At 49.4% G+C, this 25,100-nt stretch overlaps 1 protein-coding gene across 4 annotated transcripts in view; it reads left to right on the plus strand.

The window, feature by feature from the left end:
- Positions 1-25,100, plus strand: part of ZC3H3 (zinc finger CCCH-type containing 3) — a 128,265-nt gene extending 103,165 nt beyond the window's left edge. Inside the window, exons 9-13 of one of the 4 annotated variants that reach the window (XM_041399661.1) lie at positions 1,665-1,796; positions 13,725-13,903; positions 15,443-15,651; positions 23,631-23,705; positions 23,862-25,100. In XM_041399661.1, the coding sequence (XP_041255595.1) occupies positions 1,665-1,796; positions 13,725-13,903; positions 15,443-15,651; positions 23,631-23,705; positions 23,862-23,893 (627 nt within the window). In that variant the 3' untranslated portion in view covers positions 23,894-25,100. The other 3 variants (XR_005952279.1, XR_005952280.1, XM_041399662.1) reach the window with 3 other exon arrangements.

Here is a 25,100-nt window from a genome sequence, read left to right on the forward strand (position 1 = left end):
GAGCAATTTGGAGGCTCACGTGGAGTTTCGGGTTCATTTAGCTGCTGCCTCCAGAGCTTGTAGAGAGTCAAAGCTGTCGAAGGCGGCCGCAGCGCCCCAGTGCCTTGAATTAATGTTATTGTTATTTGTGTGGACGTGCTGGGGTGCAAACAAGGTTAATTGAAATGAGAGCGCTGCTTCCTCTTGATAATGGCTTGGGCTTGACAGCGAGGAGGAGTTTATTTTTGTCGGAGAGCTGCCTTTATTATCCCTTTTTATTAGAGCTAATTTGGGCTCTATATCAAAAACTACATTAAGGGAATCGTTTACGGTCACACCACCAGCACTGCCAAAGATCGCCCCAGAGCCCTGTCCTTTATGTTAATGTCTGCAGTTAAAAGACAATTAAAAATAAACTCTCCTCTTTTAAAGCACCCTTTGTTTTCTTTCCTCTCGGCCTCCAGCGAGGCAATTTAGTTCAACCCTTAATGTGCCCTTCAGGGATAAGGGATTTTTTCTGGATAGCCCTAGCCGTGGTTATTGCAGGATTGTAAATATTACTTGGGGATGCTTGAACTGGTGGGACCAGGATGCTACTGGTGAATGAGGAGATCAATACCATGCCGAGCAGTGAGGAAATTCGGGATGTAGGAGCAGGAGGAACCAGACCTTCGGGAAGCGCACATTCCAGGTGGCAGCTGCCTGGTCGGGGCGGGAAGTGGGAAGCTGCCTGTGGTTGCCGGTGAGTTAAGGATGCTGAAATATGGCAGCAGGCTGGTAATTTGTTTTTAATGATAACAGCTGGCAGAAGGTGAAGTTTGTGCTTTGAGGACGATGAGGAGAATCCTTGCTCCGTCAGTTTTCCCCGTCGGCTGTCACGCTGCAGAAACTCGGGAACACGGGAGCGCGGGATCAGGGGTCTGCTCTGTGTATCCCGCTGCTCTCCTTCTCCAATGCTCAGGGCAGGAACTGCTCTCCTCCTCATTTCACTCCCTGTCTGCCCAGTGTGCTGGGACAGGCATCACAGTCCTAGGGAATTCCAGGATAATGCCTTGGAATGATGGAGCCCCCCCAAAATCCTTGCAGAGGTGCTTTTTCCCCCTTTCTAGGAACCACCTTTTGGAGCCTTTATAAAACCCTCTTCCAGCCAGCTCCATATCCATGGAAGAGCCAAATGGGAAGCACCCCCAGGATGCTGTTTTGGCCTTTGTGATGGCCAAAATTTCCTCTGGAAATTGGGATTCCTTCTGAGAATTCCCTGTGGGATGTTGCAGCTGGGCTGGGTGTGTTCCTTGCGCCGCTGTTCCCATCTCCATCACTACATCATTCCTTGTGAAAAGTGTTCCCAGAATTTATGACATTTCCCCATCCCTTCCCTACACTGCCCAGAGGGAATTTTCTTCCTGGTGGCAGTTTCCAGCTTTTCACCCTCTCTCCAGCATCCTGAAGGATGCTGAGGGAAGCGCCTTCCCTCCCTGCGTATCCAAACACCGGGAACACGTAATACCAGGGAGCTGCCCTGCAGGAGACCAATGGAAGAGCTAGAAACACCTCTGGGATCGGTGGCTGGCAAAAGATTTCTATTTATTTTATACTTGTCACGCTTTTATTTCAGGTCTGGGGGTTGCAGTGATTCCGAGTCACGGGTTTAGGGAATTGCTGACGGATTTCTCCTCCTCTTGCAGATGCCGGTGTGTTCCTACTACTTGAAGGGGATCTGCAGCAACAGCAATTGCCCCTACAGCCACGTCTACGTGTCCAGGAAGGCAGAAGTGTGCCAGGATTTCCTCAAAGGATATTGTCCCATGGGAGAAAAGGTAAAGAGGGATTTATCCCAGCTGTTGTGGGCCAAAGCCAAAGCCATGAGCAGCGTCCTGCACCAACTGCGGCACCACAGGGAAAAGCTGGAAGCTGCTCAGCACCTGGATGTGATGAAGAACAGTCCTGTGCTTTTCCAAAGGGTTTTGGCAAAGTGGTTGGGTTGGGAAAAAAGGGAAAGAAGTCAAAGGCTTCAGCTCATCAACATGCTGGTGTTTCCCTGGTAAGAGCCTCCATAGGGTGTTTGTGTTATCAGTGTCTGAGCTGGAAGCAACTGCCCTGAAAACCCCTCACTAAAACAGAGAAAAAATGTAGGGAAATATTTAGGATTCTCTGTTTTATCTAGAAAATCCATAGCCATTAATGCTTATTTTCCACACTGGCTCTGTGATGGGTTAAAACTTGAGCCTTAAATCCTGTGGCTTAGTTTTAGGAGCAAGACCAGGCTTGCTCAGCATCCAGCTGTGCCTGGGGGATTCATGGAGCCACCTCCAGGTCCTGGGGATGGTTTGGATCTGTGCAGTGAAGTCCTACAGGACTTCATGTGCACCTTGGGGAGAGTTGCAACCACATCCATGAGCTTTTCGTGCTTGATGTAACATAGAAATTCTGGGAGCAGCTTTCCTGGAGCAGGGCTTGGAGCCAGCTGCCATTTGCTGTTCCAAAGGAATTTGGAACACACAGGATCTCACCTTTCTGTGTCATGGCTGAGAGGGTTGGCCATGCTGGTGTTACCTTGGGAATCCAAGTGTCTGTCCTGACTCCTCTTTGCCATTTTCCAAATGGGTTATGGGTTATGGTATGGGATTTCTGCTCATCCTTGGACAATTGTTACCAGCAGGAAAGGGGGGAATTCAGCCCCTCTGCCCCACTCGGGTGAGACCCCACCTGCAGAGGTGCCTCCAGCTCAGGATCCAATAGAAGAAGGAAGATGGGGAGCTGCTGGAATGAGTCCAGAGGAAGCCACGGAGATGCTCCGAGGACTGGAGCCCCTCTGCTCTGGAGCCAGGCTGAGAGAGCTGGGAATGTCCATCCTGGAAAAGGAAAGCCTCTGAGGAAACCTTAGAACCATTTCTAAGGGGCTCCAGGAGAGCTGGAGAGCGACTTTGGACAAAGACTCAGAGTGCCAGGACAAAGGGGAATGGCTTTCCACTGCCAGAGGGCAGGGATAGATGGCATATTGGGAAGAAACTATTCCCTGTGAAGGTGGTGAGGCTCTGGCACAGGTTGTCCAGCCCAGAGTGCTCTTCTCCTCCTTTTCTCCATCCTGGTAGTGCTCTTTTGCAGAGGTACAACCCATCAGGAGAAGCTGTAGGTGCTCAGATCCCACCAGCGTGGCCACCAGCCTGTCCCAGAATCCAAACACAACGTTGGATGGAATCCTAGTATCATTTAGGTTGGAAAAGACCTCTATGATCATTGAGCCCAGCTTTGAGCACAGCACTGTCGAGTCCCACTAAACCCCATCTGGTGTTTTCCCCATCCTTCCCGAGGAGAAAACACCAAAGAGCAAAAACCAGGGAAAAAAGCCAAAAGTGAGAGTTCTAAGGAAAGCAGGACATCAGCAACAGCAGAGGGAAGCTCTAATAAATTAGTCTGGGCCTAATTACTTTTTGTGGCAGCGCGTGGAGGGGGACTTGATGCAGGATAAACATTCCCTCAGAAGGAAAACACAGGCATCCTGCCACCTCCCTCCAGCGCAGCTCCAACCACGCAGGCAGGGTCCCGACAATTATTTTTAAAATATTCCAATTTAAATGAAAATATAAAAGAGATATTTAGAATATTTATTCTATTAGGAAAAGTGCTTACGGCGTCACTTTTGGAATGTCGGGAAAGCATTCTCCTCCAGATGATGGATAGCAGCCTGTAATTATATATGGGGAGAAATTGCTGAGCGGGCCATATTTAACTGGGGAGGAGAAATTCCAGCTTGGGCCATTAAGGGTTAATTTTATTCTCTAAATAATATAAAAAGTGCTGAGTCCGTGCCTTTGCTCCAAGTAGAAAGTCCTCAAATGGACCCCGGAGAGTTTATAATATTCTACTGAATCAAGGAAAAATGTTAACCTTGCTTCATAAAACGATGGCTTGTTAAAGATGCGCAGTCCCTTTTCTTGTGAATTATTTAGGATGGGAGTAAATCTTCCCTCGTTCTGCCTTTCCCTGTCCGAGCAATGTTGGTTTGAAGCACAAAGAGCACGGAATGCGAAGGCGTGCGACTCCGGTGGAGCATCCTGGGTGGATAAACTCCAACGAGGCTGGTCCATAATTAGGAGATTAGGTTGTTTTATGCTGATTTTTGGCATGCTGGGCTCTTCTTCCAGTTGCGTTTTCCTCTTTGTGCCCTCCCAGACAAACACAATTCCTGATTTTTAGCAGACCTCCATCAAAAATGTCCATTATTATCCATAATTTATGACATGTTGTTGGCAGCGTTGTCTCTTAAGGACTTCCTAGGATGTGTTGCAGCATTCTCAGGATAAGTTGATCCGCCTTTGACCCATTCCATGGACTGTAATTCCAGCTGCTCTTCGTACAAATGACGCCAGGACTGACTTACTCTGGCTTCACCAGGAATTTAGAATTAAGTGAGAAAGCTTTAATTTTGCATCCCTAATCCTTTTTCCAGGAATGTAGAGGGTCTAAATCCACCCTTGGGGAAGGGGACAGCTCCTGTACAAGACCATGAGCACGTCCTTCTTAAAGGGAATGTTACCCCCAGTATTAATTAATTGGTCAAAAGTTGGACCTGATGATTTTGGAGAGCTTTTCCAACCTAAATAATTCCAGGATTCTGTTTCCAGAAGGGAGCTGGTGGCACAGCTAGGACCTTGGTTTCCAGCATTTCTACAGGTTCCTTGGTCATGGGTTGGGAAGTTTCACCATTTGTGCTTCCTAAAGAGATCATCCCTAAACACAGTGATATATGTGTCCCTTAAAGCCATGGAGTGACTCCCACCTCGGAGATCTCTGTCCCAGTTTTCCTGGAGCATCCTGCCCTTCCCTGGCACCCTGACCTGGTCATGCTGGGAGGTCCCTCTGGGCTTGGCCACCTGCACTGGAGGAAGCCCCAAGAAGGAAGTGGGAAGAGAGGGAGAAATGGGGCCTCAGGTTCTTCCCAGGGTTTTCCAGAGATGTTTTCATGAGCTGCTCTGCGGTCAGAGTTCCTCTGTTGTTCCACATCCCTCCTCCCACAATGGAGCCTTGTGCAGGGGCTTGGAGGAGGAATTCTCTAGGAGAAGATGGGATGAGGCTGGTGGGTGTGAGGGATGTGGCAGCACCAGTAAGTGAAGTGTCTGTGGTGACGTGACCCCAGAGCAAGGGACAAGCAAGAGGAAACATTGGATGGAGACATTGTGGATGGCCCATCCCTGGAAGTGTTCAAGACCAGGTTGGATGGGCTTGGAGCAACCAGGAATAGTGGAAAGTGTCCCTACCTATGCCAGAGGGTTGGAACAGGATGGGCTTTAAGGACCTTTCCAACCCAAACCAGATTTGATGGCAAACCAGGGGCTGGGATCTCTGTGTGGCCGAGAGCCTGGAGCTGGGAGCTCATCCATAGATGATCCCAAGGACCACCTGCCTTGGGATTTTCTTCCCAAGCACAAAAGATGAAGGAGGAAAGATTTAGATGGAATATTGGGAAGAATGCCTTCCTGTGAGGGTGGTGAGGCCCTGGCAGAAGTTGTCCAGAGAAGCTGTGGCTGCCCTATCCCTGAAAGTGTCCAAGGCCAGGTTGGACAGATCTTGGAGCAACCTGGGATACTGGAAGGTATCCCTGCCAACAGCAGGGGTTTGGAATGAGATCATTGAGGTCCCTTCCAACTCAAACCACTCAACGATTCCATTGCTGCATCTGGAAAATTGTTTTGTATTAAATAATCTTCCCCCCTCCATGCCCATTAGCACCAGAGCCGCATTAAATCCCTCTCCCCGGATTGTTTCCATCGGCTGCCTGGGAGCCTGTGGGTAAAGTGTTCCCTCATGGGAGCTGTTAAACAGTGAGACACACTGAGATTAAACAACAAAGCTTCCCTGGAAAGGCACGGGGAGATGTACTGGAATAAATCATGGATAAGAGGAGAATCTGTTGCCATCCCTCTGAAATCCCAACTGGCACAAGCAGCCTTGTGATGGTGAGGCTTGACATGGGGACCTGCCATGGCAGGAGGCTTGAGCTGTGCTGGGACCACTCATCCCAGCTCATCTTATTCCTAAAATCCATCTTTTTATTGGACCAAGGGCTTTCACCAAAGCTCTAATTTCTGCCTTATCTATGTAAAAAATATGGGACAGGGGCAGCACTGCCTGAGGAAGTGCTGCTTCCTTGGGAAGAATAATTTTCCTCCCCCAGGTGGAGCTTGGTGGTTTTTGCAGTGGCAGCTGCTTGATTTTGCTGTAGAAAATCCAAATGTGGGGATTTTTTTCTCAGCTGAAACCTCGTTCTTGTGTGGTTTTTTGTGTGTTTGTTTGGTTATTTTTTTCCTTTTCTGGTGGAAGTTCAACTATTTCCCACCAGAAACGTAATGTTTTTGTGTGTCTGATACAGTTTAACAATTTAACACATTTCTTTAGAAAAAGCCATGTGAGCTGTGTTACAACAGTAAATATTAAATGTCTGTGGGGTTTTCTCTTAATTAGCCAGTGATGGAGAGCAGCAGCCTGGGATCATGGTTTTCCTTAATCTTTTATCATGGAAAGGTGAAGTTCAACACTTCATGCTTTCTGAGCTCAGCTGGCTTTTCTGGTTCAACCAGCATTTTTCTTTCCTCACAGCCATCAGGTCTTGGTATTTCTGGGTCTTTTTTTCCCCCTCCTTTGATCCCAGATTGACTCCCAACCAACTTGGCTTTTCCTTGAGGAACTCTTGAACAAAAGGTTGTCCAGCCCTGGCACAGGCTGACCTGGCAAGCTGTGGAATACTCATTCCTGGAGGGATTTAACAGCCCTGTGGAAGTGGCACTTGTGGACATGACTTAGTGGTGGCCTTGGCAGTGCTGGAGGAATGGGATTTTTCAACCTAAACAATTCCCTGATTCTATAATGATTTAGAAATAGCTGATGGAGAGCTCTGCCTTTGATAGCTCTTTTATAGTCCACTGCAGCTGTATGAAAATCAACTAGAAAAGCAACTTAATTTTGTTCATCCTTAATTTTGGCTCTGGCTGACAGATGTTTTCTGGGAGCTTGATTTGGGATTTTTTTCCCCCATAATGTGTAGCAGAAATCTTCAGTCATCAAACTGATGAGCAAGTGGAATTTTTATTTAAAATTAAGTATGGGTAGGATTGGTAATGAGGCTGTTTTTGAGGTCATCAGTAGTGTCCAGGATGGATTTGAGCTGGCTGAAATCTCTCCAGGTTCATCCCATTGGTTTGCTGGGAATGTTGAGTCCTTGTCCACATCCTCTGAGCAACAAATGCTGCTGATAATAAATGATAAATCCAGTCGTGGCAATGGGATCTTCCCATTGGAAGCAGTTTGTAGCCTTCAGAAGAGGTTTAAAACTGATCAGGATTCTTCCATGGCCAATCCTGTCCTCATATCTCTATGAAAATCTTGTGGGTTTCCAGTTGTATCTCATAGTTTGTAATGGGATAATGAAGGTTCTTATTGCTCCTTTAACTGTAGCATCTCCAATGGAATTCTGATCCTTACATTAAAGATGGGGCTTATCAGGATGCTGCTTAATAGCCTGGGATTGTTGATAACAGCACCAAGATAAATCCCAGGCTGAGATTTCCTCTTTCTTACACTTTAATATCTTTGTAGAAGGAGGTGGGGCACAAAATGTGAAAATTGGGAAGTCTGGGAGAAGAGCAGCCACAGAATCACAGCTCTAACGTGGGAGTGTAGTGACAAGGCAGAGACTTCCTGGTTTCAACCTGAACTTCTGAACACAAAACCCAGCAGATTGGGTTTTGCTTCTTGTCTGGAATCTCCCTTTAATTTGATCTGTTCTCTGTCAGAAAATCCCCACATCCCATGAGCAGTGGGTGATTCCCAGGATCACAGAATGGCTCCGGTTGGAAGGGACCACAATGGGGCATCTGGTCCAAGCTCCCTGTTCCAGCAGGGACATCCCAGAGCACATGCATTGTGTCCAGAGGGTTCTGGAATATCTCCAGTGAGGGAGACTCCCACCCTTTCTGATCTCTGTTCAGGGCTTGGTGACTGCATAGGGAGGATGTTCTGCCTCATATCCAGGTGGAATTTCCTGGGATCAGTTCCTGCCCATTCCTCTTGTGCCATTGCTGGGCCCCCCAGAGCAGAGCCTGGTCCATGCTCAGAGCCCTCCCTGCAGACAGGGACACACAGGGATGAGGTCCCCTCTCAGCTGTGTCTCCTCTCGAGGCTGAACAGCCCCAGCTCCCTCAAACTTTCCTTATCAGGGGTGCTCCAGTCCCTTCATCATCCTCACTGTCCTCCTCTGGACCTGCTCCAGGAGTTCCATGTCTCCAGCCCTGGACAGAGCACTCCAGATGTGCCCCATCTGTTCTGAGGAGAGAGACAGCATCACCTCCCTCGACTTTCCTAAGGCATCTCCCTTAATTTGCTCTTCCTAATGATCTCATTGGTGATTCTTTGAGCCACCTGGAACCAGGCATGTGGTGGAGCCCCATGATCCCTGATGGAAATGGTGCCATTGGGAATGCCCAGAGGGTGTCTGCCTCACTCCACACCCAACAGTGATGATTTGTGGTTGGGAATTACCATTGATGGGTAGACCATGTGAAAGTGGCTCTGTTGTGGCTTTCGAGTGGGATGGATGGGATCGTGGAGGTCCCTAATGGAAATGGGGTTCCTCAAAGCAGTGCAGGGGATGGTTGAATTCCATAGGCATTGCCGCTAAAGGATGAGTGCCGGGTTCAGATTTCACCTTTTGGATGTGCAAAAAGTTACAGCCAATGACTCAATTTCCAGTGGAAAACAGTGACAGGTGGTGGCCCTCAAGGGTCTGTATTGGGACCAATGCTAATTAATGCCTTCATTAATGACATAATGGGATTGGATGCCCCCTTGGCAAGTTTGCAGATGACACCAAGTGGGTGTTGCCGTTGTTTCACAGAATCCTGGGATTGCAGACTGGTTTGGGTTGGAAGAGGCCTTAAAGACCATCCAGTTCCAACCTCCTGCTTATGAGCAGGGATTCCCTCCCATCTCCTTTGCTGCCTCTTAAGTATGATTTTCCCAATGATTTTCAAAGCACCATCCTGGTCTTGCTCCAGCTCCAGAGGTATTTTAGCTCAAATGTTGTTTTATTTCCTGAAAATACCAAGTGAGAGGGTTTATGGATTTGCAGTGGATTCTGGAGAGATTTTAGATCCCAAATTCCTCTGATCATTTGGAGATGACCATCAGGAGTCATCCCTTCACTACAGGCATTTTGCTGGGCAAACTGTTTTGAGGGCAGAAACTTGTTTTGCAGCAAATTCCTTCGAATAACTACATTGGTTAAATTTCTCCATCATTATTCCAGGCTGGATGATGTTCGGATGTATTGTCCTCCAGGTTTTAATGACAGGGAGCCAGGATTGTTTTTTTTAAGGCTGTTTCCATCTGCACCCAATTATAAAAAAGCAATCGGAAAAAAGCCATTTACTGGCTGTCACTTTGGAGCGGCATCAAAACAGCTCCAGCACCTCCAGCCATCACTTCCCAACAGCCACTTAGAAGGACATTAAAACAGCCTGACATCCATCCACTCCATTAATCCCACTGCTTGGCCGTGGGGATACCTGGAATAGCTTCGGCAAAAGCTGCATGGATGCTCAAGAGGGCTTTAAAAAGTAGGAAACACTGGAGTTGAGGCACTTGAGTTTTGGGGATTTTAATGCTCCTCTTCCTGTGAAGGTCTGGTTGGTGGGATTTGTGTCCGTCATGATGGATAGTGGGATGGACATGGATCCCAAGGAGATGGGAAGAGTGCTTCAGCACCTTGTCATCTCTTCACTGAATCACTGAATATTCTGAGTTGGAAGGGACCCACAAGGATCATCAAAGTCCAGCCCTTGTCACCTGCTATTACACAGCACTGGGAAAGGAGCAGGGGGTGAGATTAAGCCAGGAGATACTTGAGAAGTTCAACCTGGCCAAACTGCTGCCCAGGAGCCAGGAATGTGAGGCTGGGTGGGATCTCTCCTCCCCACGCCATACGGTCAGTGGGTTGGTTGTTGGTTGGCCCAGTGACCCAGCTTCACCTTCCTCCCACCCTCCATCCCCTCCTGCCAAGCTTGTTCATGGAAAATGTTCATTAACATCATTCCCAAGACTGAGCCAGGACTTTCCACCAGTTGCTGCTTCCTCCTTTGCCAGCTTCGTGCTAAAGAAGGCTGGGCCCTGCAAACCTCCTCATCCCTGTCTCACTCCTGGAGCATGTTGGGCCCCGTTGGACCATTTAAGGCCTTGTGGATCCTTGACAGCACCTGGAATTTTACCCAAAGCTGCCCTGGCAGCCAAGGAGGAGTCCTGGACATAGGATCTGCCAGCTGGGCACCATCCCAACCCTGGGCACCGTTGCTGGACAGGCTGTGGGGGGAACCCCACAGCAGGGAGACTGGGACTGGGATATACCCATGGGGATGTTGGCAAGGAGCCAGAGTGGGGTGAGATTCCTCCCTGTGGCTTTTTAGGGATTCTCTGGGGTTTTCTCATCTCTTTGGTGGAAGGGACCAGAATTTTTTCCCTTTTTATGGCCCAACCTGTGGTCTGGCGGGGGTCCCGGGGGGGTATAATTAGCCACCCCAACAGGTGGCAGGGATCAGATGGCCCCCAGCACCACCCCACAGCCCCGCTAGGCTTCACCCCAGCTGACACGTGGCCAGCAGCAAAATTCCCTATGGAAACCCAGCCCCAGCGCGTTGGATCTGGCAGGAGCAGGAGAGCTACTGTAAATAAACAGAAGGGGCTTTTCCAGCCTCCAGAGGCAATTCCAGTCTCACCATCCCAGCTGTGGGACAACGAGGATGGACGGGGCCTTGCGGAAGAAGGGCCGGAGCGCTGGGAACAGTGTGGAAAAGCCATTAGAAACCCGAGCTGGGGACGTGGCCCTGGGATTAGTCGCACATGGTTTGTTTTCTTTATTAAGTATCTTTTTACCATGGAGCCAATAAACATGGGCTGCTCCAAGGATTCACTTGGAGGTTGGGGCTGGGTGGAGCACGGGGGAGGTGGCACATCCTGATCCTGGTGCCCAGTCGGGATCATGGCACTGTCCCACCCCGTAATCGGTGCCCCGCTGGGAAGGAACAGCCACGTTTCTTGGCCTTTTCCCAAAATAGCATAATTCCTCGATGTAGCAGTGATGCATTCATGTGGCTTTTTGAGGTCAGGGCTCTTTTTTTTCCTGCTCTTCTCCTTTCCAAGTCGATTTTGTGCTGGAAACCCTTTTACAGAAGAGGATTTCACATCCTTTTCAGGGATCGTCCAGGGCAGAGGCAGAATTTGGACTTGATGATCGCTGGGAGTCCCTTTCAATTCAGGATGTTCTGTGATTCCAGAAGCTGGGGATGGTCAGACCAGGACCTGGCACCAAGACACATCCCCGCAGTCTTGTGCTCCACTGGGACTGTCCCTTCCAGGTGGGCTTGGAAGCTCTGCCCATGCATTCAGTCTTTAATCCCTGATGGACTGTTCCGTGATTTTTTTCTCTTCCCTAATTTTGCCTCATTTATTTTAAAAGAAGTTATCAGGTTGAGGGATTTGCTTTTCTGTTTGCTGATATTTTGGGAGAAATTCCTGTGTTTGAAATCCTGTCTGGTTGCTGCCTTTTCCAAGCGTTTCTCTTTGGTCCAGGATGTATCCTATCTGTAGGTAAAATGAGAAAATGAAGAAAATGTCTTGTGGAGACAGGCTGGGAGAGCTGGGAATGTCCAGCCTAGAGACAAGCAGGTTCCAGGGAGACTTTAGAGGCTCTCCCAGTGTCTAAAGGGGCTCGAAGAGAGTTGGAGAGGGACTTTGCACAAGGGATGGAGTACAAGGAAAAGGGAGAATGGTTTCCCACTGCCAGAGGGCAGAGATAGATGGGATATTGGGAAGAAATCCTTCCCTGTGAGGGTGATGAGGCCCTGGCACAGGTTTCCCAGAGAAGCTGTGGTTGCCCCATCCCTAGAAGTGTCAAAGGCGAGGTTGGGTGGGGCATGGAGCAGCCTGGAATAGTGCAAGGTGTCCATGCCCATGGCAGGAGGTGGGAACGAGATGATTTCTAAGTCCCTTCCAGCCCAAAGCATTCCATGATTCCATGTGCCTATTAAAACACAGGATTTGGGAGTAACGGCAAAGCCAGGCACTGTTCAGACCTGACTCTACTTCCAGGTTGCCTATTGTTTGTATAGTTACTTCCCATTCCAGCTCCTTGAAATAAGAGGTGCAAAATCATAGGAATGGGAGTTTTAAATGTTTTTTTTTATGGAAAAGCAGCACTGTCACCGAGCTGTCCCCCGCATCGAGCCCATATCCATGTGTCCATGTGGATCCCAGCCCTCCTGCTGCTCAGCACCATCCCCAACCTCCAGCAAACGAGCTCCTTGCTCTGCTGCCGACTCCAGCGCTCAGCCCCGGGCGACGGAGCTGCCGAATCCTTCTGCTTCCCAAGGAGAGAGCTCGGCAGGGATCCCGCTTAATCCCAAAGGTCAGCACGGGGAGCTGCTCCCGTGTCCGCAAAGTAAAGTTGCATCAAAAGGGCAGGAAGTGACCTCTGTCCCGCATTGTCGGCAAGATGGATTTTTATAAACAGGCCGGAATAGTGTTGCTGAAACCCTCCCCTTGTTTCTTCCCCTATGGATTTATCTCATTTTCCCCAAAATCTGAGCTTGAAGGAATGGGATGCCTGGGCATCCGAGTGTGGAAGGACCCCCATTTCTCCTGGAGAAGGTCAACAAGGGAATGGATGTTGGAGTTGAGAATTTTTGGTTGTGCCACGTGTGTTGGATTGTCTCTCCATGGATATCACAATGTGATGCAAAAGCCAAACTGGTTGGGACGGAGCATCCTGGGTGGGAGTGGGTCCACATGGGACTTAGAGGGATCCAGGACTTGCTCCCACCCTTCATTCCTTGGGATATGCTGGGATGAGCTCTCTGGATTGCTGGGAACAGAGATTAGAGAAAGGCTGTTCTTTTTCCTTCCTCCCACCTTCATTCCCAAGAGCCCAGATAGAAATCCCAGCTGAAGACATCTCCTCTTTCCTGCCTGCCTCTCTTCCTGCCTTTCCCACTGCCAAAAAGTGCCATTTCCCAGCAGAAAACCTGATGGGGAAGCTCTGGGACACTGATGACACCTCATTCCCACCAGAACCACTGGTGGCTGCTGGGAGCTGCCAAAATCCGGAGCTGGGAGTGCAGGAGCCTTTTTAGGGATGAACGTCTCAATGCTGTTGTTTTAACAGCCCCATTCCACAGCCACACTGAGCTTCCCTGTATGGGAGAGCATCAACCAAGCCTTGGGAAGAGCAGGTTGAACTTCAGTCACGATTCATCTTCCTCAGGTGGCTGGTCCAGGCAGCAATCCCAAAATAAGTCCTGAAAGGATTTTGTTCTGACTCTTCCCTGTTCTTTCCCAAGTCCCAAGCATGTCTGGGACAACAAAACCCTGTGTTGTCTCCAAAACCAGCTTCTCCAGCCCAAATAACCTCCGTGGGACTTCTGCAGGGACAAATCATTGCTGTTAAAGCTTTGGTGGTTTTAATTCATAAAATCAAGCACTTGGAAAACTGTGGGCAGGTGTGGAATGTACCAGACCAGAATATTATTTTTGTAGTATTTTTTCTTGGAATATTATTTTGATGCGGAGAAGGAAATGCCAACACATCCCTCTCTCCCTTTAGCAAGGTGTTGATGCCACCTGAAGGAGCTCAGCTGTGGATTCCTGTGCTCTCACAGGGTTTTCCCTGCCTTTTCCAACTCTGCTTCCTCTTTCCCTGTCAGTGCAAGAAGAAGCACACGCTGGTTTGTCCCGACTTTGCCAAGAAAGGTGTCTGCCCCAAGGGTGCCCGGTGCAAACTCCTGCACCCCCATAAGAGACGTCACCAACAGCAGGTTGTAGGTGATGGAGACCACAACAACCCCCCTTCCAAGTGGAGACGGATCCAGGAGGCATCAGGCAGGTAGGAAAGAGTTCATTTTGCTTCATTTAACAGTTTTCTTCCCAACCTGTTCCATATTTTACCTCTTCCAGGCGTTTTCCATCTGTATCCTGGTTTATTTTAAGATGCGTTGGTGTGGGTCACTGTGGTGTTTTCTGATGGAGACACCTCTGGGATGGGCAGTGTCCATGCTTGAGGAAGAGCTGATTCATCCTTAGGAATGTTCCATCCAGGGCTTTAGCACCTCCAGGTATCTGAGACTTTTGTAGACCTTCCTCTTGGAGATGGAGGAGTTCTGATGGAGATACCACTGCTAAAAGTGGGTCCATGTTATCCATAGTTATGTGGGAAATGGGAAAACATCATCCCTCTTCCTTATGTCTATGTTGGAGAGCAGAGCTGAGCCCTCTCCATGGCATGGAGGGGCTGGAGAATCAGAAATAGGGATGGACATGGAGATAAGAGGCTTTGGAAAAGTTTGGTGCTGGGCTGGGCCCTTGGTTAATCCTTGGAAGTTCTCTGAGCTCTCCCTGATGTTTTTGGATGCCGGGATGGAGCCACAGGTTGATGATGGATGTGTCCATCCTCATCCTCACAGGGAGATGGATTTTACTGAGCTTGGCACATCCTCTACCCTCTCTCAAGTCCTGCAAGCAGGACAATAACATCCCAATGGAATTAGAACTAAAGCCAGATGGAATTAGTTTTAAAAGCCAAAATCTCCAAGTCCTGCTCAGTGGGAGGAGGAAGGATTGATTTGGGTGCAAGACTTCTCCATGGCTTTTTGCAGCCAGAGGTGGGAGTGAAGGTGGGATGGAAGGGGAGGGACCTGGGTGCTTTGCCAGGCTGGTCCATGCTCCTGGAATCCTCCATGGTCTGGGCCTGGGCCTCATCCTGGCCCTGCCTTGTAAGGTAGCAGAGGGGGACGAGCAGCTCCACGGGTTCTCCGAACTTATCCCGGGTGACAGAAGAGGCTTGGAATGACACCCAGCTCACGTTCCCGGTGTGAACGAGGTGTAAAATAGCTCCTTGCTCTTTTTAGGGAAGGAGGAATGAGTGCAGGCCTGCCTGGTTGGGAGGCTCCTGGCGTCCTCCGCTGGGAAGGGAGCACGCCCCAGCTTGGAAGCTGCTCCAGAGGGTTTTTTTTTCCTTTATTGGCACCGTCATGGGAGATGTCAAAGGAGCTGGAGTGTCAAGTTAGCTTGGAAGAGAGTGGCAGGGCTGGGAATGAGCCAAGCCCAGCAGGACACCTCCAAGCCATCCCAACTCCCCACGCCTTCCATCTCCCCTTCCCTCTGCTTGATCACAAGCAGGAGCCCAACACCTGCACAAGAATCTGAGGAGCTGGGAACCTTGCAGGGAAGTGTAGGACAGGGAATCCAGCTGGAGAGGGAGAAACTCCAGATGAATCTGTGCTGTCTCCAGGGAAATCAGGGATACAGCATGGCCTTGGATGGAGACCTGGGAGGTCCAAGCCTCTTCCATTGCATATGATGCCCTGTCTAGCATTGCCAAGTGGGATTGTTTTACTTTTCCTTATTATTTTTCCCATTCCTGTAGGAATGATCCAGCTCAGCTCCAGGATGATGGGGAAATTCCCGGACCCTCCAGTGCAGAGCAAGAGGTGAAGTTTTGGAAAGAGGAAGAGCCCAAGCCAAGCAGCTGCCTGCAAAAGCTGCCATCCTTCATCTCCCTCCGATCCCCGGAATCTCCCGGTTCCCTGGGCTGCAAAGAAGAGAGGGATGAGGATGAGCCAGAGGATGAACCAGGTAGGAATCACATCCTCCACTTGGAGCTGCTCTGGTTTTCCAAGAAAAAAAGTTATTCTCTGCTGTTCTCCGTGGTTTTTGATGGGATCCATGTTCTTTGTGAGTCACCAAACCTTTTAAGACTGGGAGTCCAAACTGGGATGGCAGAAAGGATTCCCATCTGGGCACAAATCCTTGTGTCTGTTCCTGAAATTGTGTGTCAGGACTTTGTCCCCTTATTTTATCAACTCCTTTCTTATCCTGTAAATTATCCAATGATGAATCTGGTCTCATTTCCATGACGGAATTACATCACTGCCCTGTAGAGAAGATGTTTAGTGGGATGCAAGGATGCTCTGCCTCTGGAGGACCTCTGGATCATCCATCACACCTGTTTCCCAGCAGGAAATAGCTTGGAAGCTTTCCAATAAAAACATTCTAGTGGGAGGTTGGGTGGAGTGTTTGCAGGTTGGAAGTTTGAAGGAAGAGCTGTTAGTCTGGAATTATCTACTTTGGAAGTCAGTAAAATTTTTGGAAATGTGGTTTAGGATGAGCAGAACTTTTTTTGGAATTCTGCCACATGAGAGCTAGTGGCTTCTGCTTCTCCAGTGTTCTTGGTTCCTCCTCTCCTCTTTCAGCTCTTCCATGGGAAAATCCCTAAAGGGATGGGATTTTGGAGTGCTCCAGGGATGTACCCCCAAAAGCAGAGGTGATGGAGATGGTGAGGCCAGGATTGTGCCTGGTTCTTCCCACCTCTGAGTGGGAGGTTTTTGGCTGGGTGATGCTCCACACTTAGTTTTCCTCTCCCATCCTTCTCCAGTGGGATGCACAGCCTCATCTCCAGAGCACCATCTAGGAATGGGCTCAGAAGTCACAATATTTTGTGGGAGTAACGATGAAATTCTCATTGCCAGCTCTGCTGGCACAAAATTTGGCTGCGTGTGAGCCTTTCCCATCTTTGATCCCAACTTTCCATGCAGCCGGAGCAGGATCCCACTGGGATAAGGGATGAATTCCATTGCAAAATCCAGGCTGAAGCATTCACAGGATCATCCATAAGGATCTGTGACGCTGTGCCTGGCTCAGCCACTTCAAGTCAGGGAGGGTTGAGATGCCTTAATGCTGTCAGAAAGAGAATTCCCAGGATTAGCAACATATTCCTGAAGTCACAGACGAGCGCGGGTGCTGTTGAACCACAGTGTGGTGGACACAGTGAGGGGACCATTCCAGCTGGGAATACTCCTCTCCACAACACGGAGTGAAACACTCAGCTTCCCTTTCCAGGGATTTCTTCTCCTCTTTTTCCTTTTCCTTGGCCCTGGTCCAACTCCCTTTTGACCTCGGGAAGTGTTCCCAAGGCAGTGACTTGACCGGGACTTTTGTCTCCACGGTGAAGTTGGAACAGTTAATTCATGGACAAGAAGACTGTTGAAGTGCCTTGGAATACACTTGGCAGCTGGGAATAACCCAGGAGCAAGGGCATCGTTTTCCTCTTAATTCTAGAGTGTGTATCCAAGGGAGGATGATTTCCAGGCGTTTTGGGTGGGAGGATGAGGAGGAGGAGCTGGTTCATTTGGGAATGTTGGCAGGAAGGCTGGGTGAAGCTGGCAGGTATGAGGTCGGGGCACTCATCCCTCTGTGCTCCTTTGCCCAGGGAGGCTCATGGAATTGGGAAAGCAGATGCTGGAGGATCCATAAGAGAGGAAAACCAGGCAGGAATTGCAGATAGCTGTAAAATCATCTGATGATGAAGCAATTTCCCTGCCAAAGCAATGGCATGCCGAGTCTGGACATGGGAATGGTTGATCCATGGGTTTGCCCATCCTTGGGTTTCATCTTAATCCTAGCCAAGGGATTTCAGGGCACAGCAGCACCTGGGAATCCCCAAATCCTATGGGATAAGAGGAGCCCTGGCCACCATCCTGAGAGGACATGGGATTGATGCTTCTAAAGGACCAAATGCTTTGTGGTGGCCACATCACTTGGACTGGACTCCATGACCCTTGTGGATCCCTTCCAATATTCCTATATTCCTTTGGAATATTTGGTGATCCTGAGATTGAGTTTGGAGCTGAGCAGGTGGTCAGGATGAGTCCATGCGTAGCTCTAGGAAGTAGCCAGAGTCTGTGGCAGGATTTGGGAGTGGGATCTGGGGAGCTTTGCCAGCGATAACATTGGGTTTGTGCTTGTGAAGCCTGAAGTTGACACACAAATTATTGGGATGGTAAATAAGGAGGAGAACAGGTTGTTATTAAGGAATGAGATTAATTCCTTGGTTAAACAGTCACAATTGGAGAAAATGCCCTTTTAATCCTGGGAAATGCAAGAGGAACAAGGAAAACCGGGGAGGGGCAGGGAGAGAGTTTGGAGATGACCTTTAAGGACCAGCGTGGGCAACAGCATGAGCTTGCAGGATCTCAGTGGGGGTCTGGGTCCAGGATATAGGGAAAGGCGACTGGAAAGAAGGGATGTGTTCTGTGTGCATGGTGCAGAGCCCCTTCATGTTCCCAGCCCTCCAGAGGAGCCTGGAAATTGGGGTTGGAAGAGTGATTTGTTGACAAGGTAGTGATCGGATAAAGGTTGATCTTGGAGGTCTTTTCCAACCTAAATGATTCCGGGATTCTGTAATTTGAGGGCACTGGTGCTTTCCAAGCATCCTCCAAAAAGCCAATCCGTGCAGCATGGGGACAGCCAACTGCTCCCAGCTGAGCATCCCAAATGGGAAGAGTGGGTTTGGTGGCATCCCATCCTTCACCTTGTGTTATCCACCCAGGAGCATGGAGCCGGAGGGAGAACAGGCTTCCCTACCCCTCCGACTCCTGTTTTCCAGGTAATGGGCTTTTCCATATTTCACCTTCCAGTTAAATCGCCTGTGCTGGAGCCTAACTGGCCTCCCCGTGCTAATTGCACCAATGCAAACCATTCCAATCGAGTGCTAATTTAATTAGAAAGCACCCATTTTAGTTAATTTGTTCGAGAAGATCACTGCAAACTCCTGGAGAGAACAGATGTTCCCCTCTCCCCCGATGAACATTCTGGGCTTTGTAAATGGCTCCGCTCAGCCTTGTTTAGGAGAGAAAAGAGGATTTTATAGCCGCAAACGACCCTTTCTGTAAACATTTTACAGCTCTCTGCACGTTTGAGTGACGATAAACCCCGAGCAGCTCGGCGGGCTGCAAATTTGGGACCATACGGCCGTCATTTTATTGTCATATTTCACGGTCGTAACGTTAATGGAAGATGCTCGCTCCAGTCTTTTTTAACGGCTCCGCTGAGCACGCTCAACCGCCTCGGCTTCCGAGGAATTTGGGGAGCTGCGGCGGCGGCTTCTGGGTTTGTTTACGGCTTCTACTTCTGAAGGGATAAGTTTGGGAATGTGGATTTTCGCCTCTTTTCTCACTGTGGATGAGAGGTGCCCAAGTGGGCACGGAACTGCCGCTGTCACTGCCCACTTGGTGGCTGGTCTTGATCCAACCATTCCCAGCTGCAGGAATCTGAGAATTAGAGAATATCCCAGTTTAGAAGGGCTGTCAAGTCCAGCTCCTGGTCCTGCATAGGACAACCCCAATTTAATTTAGGAGATGTCCAGTGCTGCCTCCCTGCATGTGGATATGGCCAGTCCCCCTTGGGTCCGATGGAATCTTCATTGTCTTCAGCATCTCCTTTGGTGCTTTTTCTGCCAACAGATCTTTGCTCCAGAACTTTTTTTGGTAGCCAGGTGAGGCAACCAAGCCTTTGATCAGTCAAGTCGGTGGCAGAAGATGCCCTGGAGATTTGCATGAAGCATCTGCATGGTTGGGGATGGCGGGCTTGGACACAACGGGATTGTCCTGGGATAACAGGAGCTGGCATCACTGTCAGATTTGACCCCAGCAGGACTTGGTGCGGTTTGTTCCTTTGAGAGGAAGCAATGGGGATAAAATACAGGGAATTGATTTCTCTGTGTGGTCCCAAACATCTCCAGAGTGGTAAGGCCTTGACAAAGGTTTTCCAGAGAAGTTGTAGATGCCTCATCCCTGAAAGTGTTCAAGGCCAGTTTGGATGAGGCCGGGTCTAGTGGAAGATGTCCCTGCCCATGGGAATTGGTCCTTAAGGTCCCTTCCAATACAAACTGTTTTAGGATTCCATGAAAAAATGGGCAAAAAATCAATATGGAAGAAAAATATTGCACTCCTGGCCAAGGAGTGAGACTTAGCAGGTCCTAAATTGGACACTTTGCAATGAGGAAATTAAATCACAGTGAAGTTCCTGACTTTTGGAGCTTCTCAGAGCCACCAGGACATGAGGAGATCCAACCCCAGCCTCCAGCAGCACCTGGGTCATCTGTGGCACCCCAGAGGCTGAAGGTATCCCACGCCCAAAGGTATCTGGTGGATGTAGGGGATGGAGATGGAAGGATCACAGAATCATTAAGGTTGGAAAAGACTTCTAAGATCATCAAGTCCAACCTGTGACCAATCCCCACCTTGTCAGCAGACCTGAGCCCTGAGTGCCACATCCAGTCATTCCTTGGACACCTCCAGGGACAGGGACTCCAAACCTCCCTGGACAGCCCCTTCCAATACCTGAAAACCCTTTCCATGAAGAAATTTTTCCTTGTGTTCAGCTTGAACCTCCCCAGTTTGATGGATCCATATTGTCCTGCTTGAGGGATGGGTGCATTTAGACTCGGTTTTTAGGGTCTCGTCCACCTGTGGCAGAAGGTTTGGGTGGAAGAGCAGCAGGATGAGTTTCTAGTGCGGATTGTCACCACATGGATCTAGTGCAGGATGGAGCTAAGGAGATCCAACCCTCCCTGTATGCTTTTTCCTTATGAAAAACCATTTGTGGAAAATGTTGGGATGTAGCCCTTGCTGCTGGGCTTTCTACCCCATCTTTTGTTGTTGAGTTTTATTTAAAAAAAAAACAACCAACATAATAATAATAATGTTAAAAAGGCATCTCCCAGCTCAAGTTTCTCCAGGAGCACTTTGGCAATGAAAGGAAAAGACCTTTCCAAGGCAGATTCAGCCTCTGGACTCCCCTGCGGTGTCCTGGAAACGGTTAAGGGATATTTATCTTTTGGGAATAAGCAGGGAAAGTGTGTTTGAAGAGAATTTCTCCTCGTGGTGTTAAACCTTGAGCATCCAGCAGGGGAATTCTGGAATGCATCTCAGTGCTCTGAACCTTCCTGGAGGAAGATGCAGGACAGGATGAAACCCTTTGGTGGCTTCAGGAGAATGACGGAGACAAACATTCCATCAGGCCAGAGGTTGCTGAGGAAAGGAGACCAACAAAATTCCAGCTGTTCTCCTGCTGGATGGTAAAGTTTGGAATGCTGCAAGGGAGTTACCTTTCCCTGCATCTTGCTGATTTAGGGTTTGGGAATCTTCATCCCTGATGTGGGGCATCTCCAGCTGCCTTCCACCTCCCCACCTTGCGGAGAAACCAAATTTTTTAATCCCTCAGGGATCAGGAATGATGAGCAGGGAGAGGATTTGGGCCCCAGGCCCAGACCCACCTCCTTGCACCCTTCATCTGAGAGGGTGATCCCACCTTGAAATCCCTTTCCATCCCTCTCAGATCAGCATCTGGATGAAACAAATTTGGTTTTAACTTCCCTGTTGGATGCAGCTGGAGCCGCTCGGCTCTGGCTGGGGGAAAACCAGGTTTTATTGAAAAATCTAATGGTGCCACCTGAAGTGTGATTTACTGCACTGTCCACTCCTCAGACTTGATAATATATTTCTATTAGATTTCCTCCTTTCCCCTCTTTTTTCCTGGAGAAGAGTGGCAAGTTTCTCCGTCTGCCTGACACCTTCTTAGGCTTAGGCAAAATAAATGTTGATTTCCATCAGGAGGAAGAGCGCTGGAAGTCCTAATTCTCCGACGAGCCTGACAAGCTCAGCGAAAACCGCCTGGGTTTCGATGGAAAACTCGTGATCCGGCCTCGGTTCTTCTCCTTCGGAAGCTGTTCAATCTTTGGAATGAAAAAGGGGTTGCTTTCGCTAACTAGAAATTATATACCTGGTTCCTTGGAAGATGGATTGCGCCGCTCCTGGAATGCCGGGAAAGGCGGCGGGGGGAGAGAGTGAAGGAGCTGGAGATGCAACCCAAGATTGATCACGCCATTTGCAGGGTCTCCCAAGCACAAAACTGGAAAAATATCTTTTCCTTTGCCAGGGTTGGCTGGAGTGACACCCAGGTTTGGTCCAGGTTTTCCCTCCTGGGGGTTTTTTGGGATGTGGTGTTCACCCCTTGGCTGCAACATCCTTCCTCCATCTCCTTCCATCCAAAGAGAGAAACGGAACCAGTTTAGCCCTCTCATGACCTATTTTGGGATTATTTTCTCATTCCTGCCTTGATTTTTTTTGAGGAATCTGTTGGAAATCAAGCATCGATGCTCTGAAAGTATCTTGGCCCCTTGCACTCTGTACTAAAGTCAGGAAGTTAATTATGGTAGATTTAAAAATCACCTTTTTTCTTGTTCTCCCAAAAAAATAAATCTGTGTTTCTACTTCTGTAATCATACCTGCTTTGAGCTGCCTCACAGATGTCGGCTAAGGAAGTTTTCCCTGGCTCATCCAAAGGGAATTGAGCCCTTCCCACGATTCCTATTGAACTCACACCACGGGGCAGGAATGTGGAGTTGCTGATTTTGACCCCTTGAGGTGACAACCACCAGCTCCGGACCCTCATTCCAGCAACCAGGCTGGGATTCACAGATCCCAGGCTGGAAAACCCACCTGGCTGGATGCCAAAGGGAAAAATAGGGAGGGTGGGGACGTGAGGGTGTTTGGCTCTGTGTCACCATTCCCAAAAGCTGGATTCGGCTGCTGTGCCAGTGAGGAATATCCAGATCCACCGTGTCTGCTGTGCATCCCGCTGATGTATGGGAGTTATATTAAGGGTGGAAAGGTGCTAAATGAGCCCTCTTTATTTTCCATAAATTAACTCTGGAGCGATGAATCACTGCCAGCGCGGCTTCGACTCCCAGCAAGTTTGTTTATCCCAGTTGGAAAGTGAAGGAAAACTCTTGGAGACTCCCCGCTGCTGGGTCCTCACCTGTCCTGCTCCCCCTGCCCCAAAAACTTTCTACTCTGGGCTCTCAAGGCTGCTCAAAGGTGTTCTTGGTCCCACCTCCAGGTTGGGTTCATTGTTTGGGAAGTGCCATGGAAAATTTTTTAGGAACATGAGCAACAGAACATCTGGAGGGGGTTTGGGCTGGATTCTCTCCATCTTCTCCATGACCTTCTCCACCTCCATTAATCCCTACTGAAGGGGAACTTTTCCCACTAAACCTGTGGGTCCTTTTTTTTCTGGGAAGTCTCCACTTTTTTCCATCCTCATTCATCTTGGTGGCCAAGTGGCCACCACTTTCCTTCCCACCCATCACTCTGGTACGTGGAATCCCATAGACACCTCTCCAAACCCTTTGGAGAGGGGAAATAGGAGAACCTGCAGAAAGGTACTCGTAATGTTGTGTTTGAAATGGAGAAGGATTTCAATGCTGGGCTTGTCCTACAAGGAGGTCACCTCCCAGAGGCACTTCATGGTGTTTTGGCTCTACATGAGCATCCAGAACCCTCTTTGGAGGAAGCACCGGGTTCCAGCAAGCAGGAGACATCACTTGGAGCATCCTAAATGGATGCTGGGAATGCTTGAAGGGATGATTGCTGGTGCTCAGCTCTTTCCAGCTCCATCCCAGCATCAAAGCAGGTCCTGATGTTCACCAATGGGAAGTTTGGATCCTTTTTAATTTTCTTTTTCACCCATAACTTGGGAATTTTGCAGCAGATTTGCTGCTCCATGGTGGGAAGCGACCTCTGAGTGCCACTTGTAGGGAGCTGGGGATGCTCAGGGATTTGGGGAATGAGCCACCTCCATCCTTGACATGGCCAAGGGGAATGTGAAGCAAAAGAGGAACTTAGGATCCTCCTACACCTGCATTCCAAGGGATTTCCAAGGTGACCTGAGCCAACCTCAGTGACTTTATCCTCTTTTCTTCCTTTCCTTCCCAGGCAACACCAAAAGGAGGAGAATATTCCCAAGGACATCCCTGCAGGATTCCGAGAACTCCCTTGTGGGTGGCAGAGGTGAGTCCAGTGGGTGTTACCAGGGTGGAGAACCATCCACATTCCCAATTTCCCAGTGCTTTAACCTCTTCCCATGACCAGGCAAGGAGAAGCCTGGGAATATCCAGCTGTGTTCTCCCCACTTCCCACCTTCACTATTCCCTTCCCTCCCTCCAGGGAAGCGGCTGCAGATCAAGCCCCGGCTGTGAATCCATCCCAATCCTGTGGCAGCCAACCAGCTCAGGAACTGGAGAGCCAGGGAACAACCTGGCACCTACCTCAGGATGCCATGTGCAGACATGGCACCCCCCCTCCTCCTCATGCTTTTCTGGGATGTCACTGGGACACGGAGTCGTGTGGCAGCGTGGGAATGCACCGCTCGTTCCTGCAGGGAGGCATCTTTGTTTGGAATCTTTGAATTGACCAATAAATGACCTTTTCAGCTGTTGTTGACGGCAAGTCCTGCCACCTCCTTGGATGCTTGTGGGGCTGGGAAGAGCTTCTCATCTCCATCCATCCTCCGGTGCTGTCCCAGCCACAAGGTGATAGGGAGACCTGAGGTGGTTTAATGCCATCCGGTGACATTCCCACATCCAGATTATTACGGACAAGTCACTGTGCTGGGATGTAATGGGTGTAAAGCCCCCACAGCCCTGATCCCACCATTCCAAGAGCCCATCCTGCTCCATCCCCTTGCTTTTGGGAGGAGATTTCCTGGAGCTGAGAGCAGCCCTCATGGAAATGTGTTGGGAGTGGGAGATCACAATCTGCATTTCGGGATCTCCCATGGCCCAGTTGCACCCGACCCCCACCGCTCCCTATCCCAGCAGGGGTCTGGGCTCCACTGGGAATGCCAAGCCAACTCTCCAGGGTTTGGGGGTTTTTGGGGACTCTCCAAATCCAAGTAGGAACAGAGTGAAGGAACACTGGAACCATGGGGTTTTGCATCCATAGGTAAAATTTCCAAGGGAATTTTGGGGTGGCAGGTGCTGTTCCCCCACAGAGATGCGATTTGTGAGATTTGCTCATCCACAGCCCCTCAGGGAAAATCCTGTGGGAAAAGGCATCAGAGGGATTTGGGAAGAACTGGGGCTCCCTGGGGATGCAGGATCCAGGTGTGATCAGAGATGGGGTAGGGAATGCCAAAGGATGGTGGCTTCACCCCCCAGACATATCCCCACAGCAGGGTTCCCTTCAGCACGTGACCCCCATGGAGGGGTTTTGTCACCATCCCAAATCCACAACATCCCCCAGGCACTGGAGGACCAGCAGATCCTCACCCTGGGATGTCACTTGTGCTCCAGGGTGTGTCCAACGAGTTGATTTTTAATAAAAACGTCGTGGTTTTCGTTGATATGAAAATGTCTTTTGTTAACTCCTGTGTTTTGATATGTAAATAAAAGTTTCCTCCCCTGG

The sequence above is a fragment of the Onychostruthus taczanowskii genome, unplaced genomic scaffold (assembly GCF_017590055.1).
Source record: "Onychostruthus taczanowskii isolate IOZ18803 unplaced genomic scaffold, ASM1759005v1 scaffold169, whole genome shotgun sequence".
NCBI lineage: Eukaryota > Metazoa > Chordata > Aves > Passeriformes > Passeridae > Onychostruthus > Onychostruthus taczanowskii.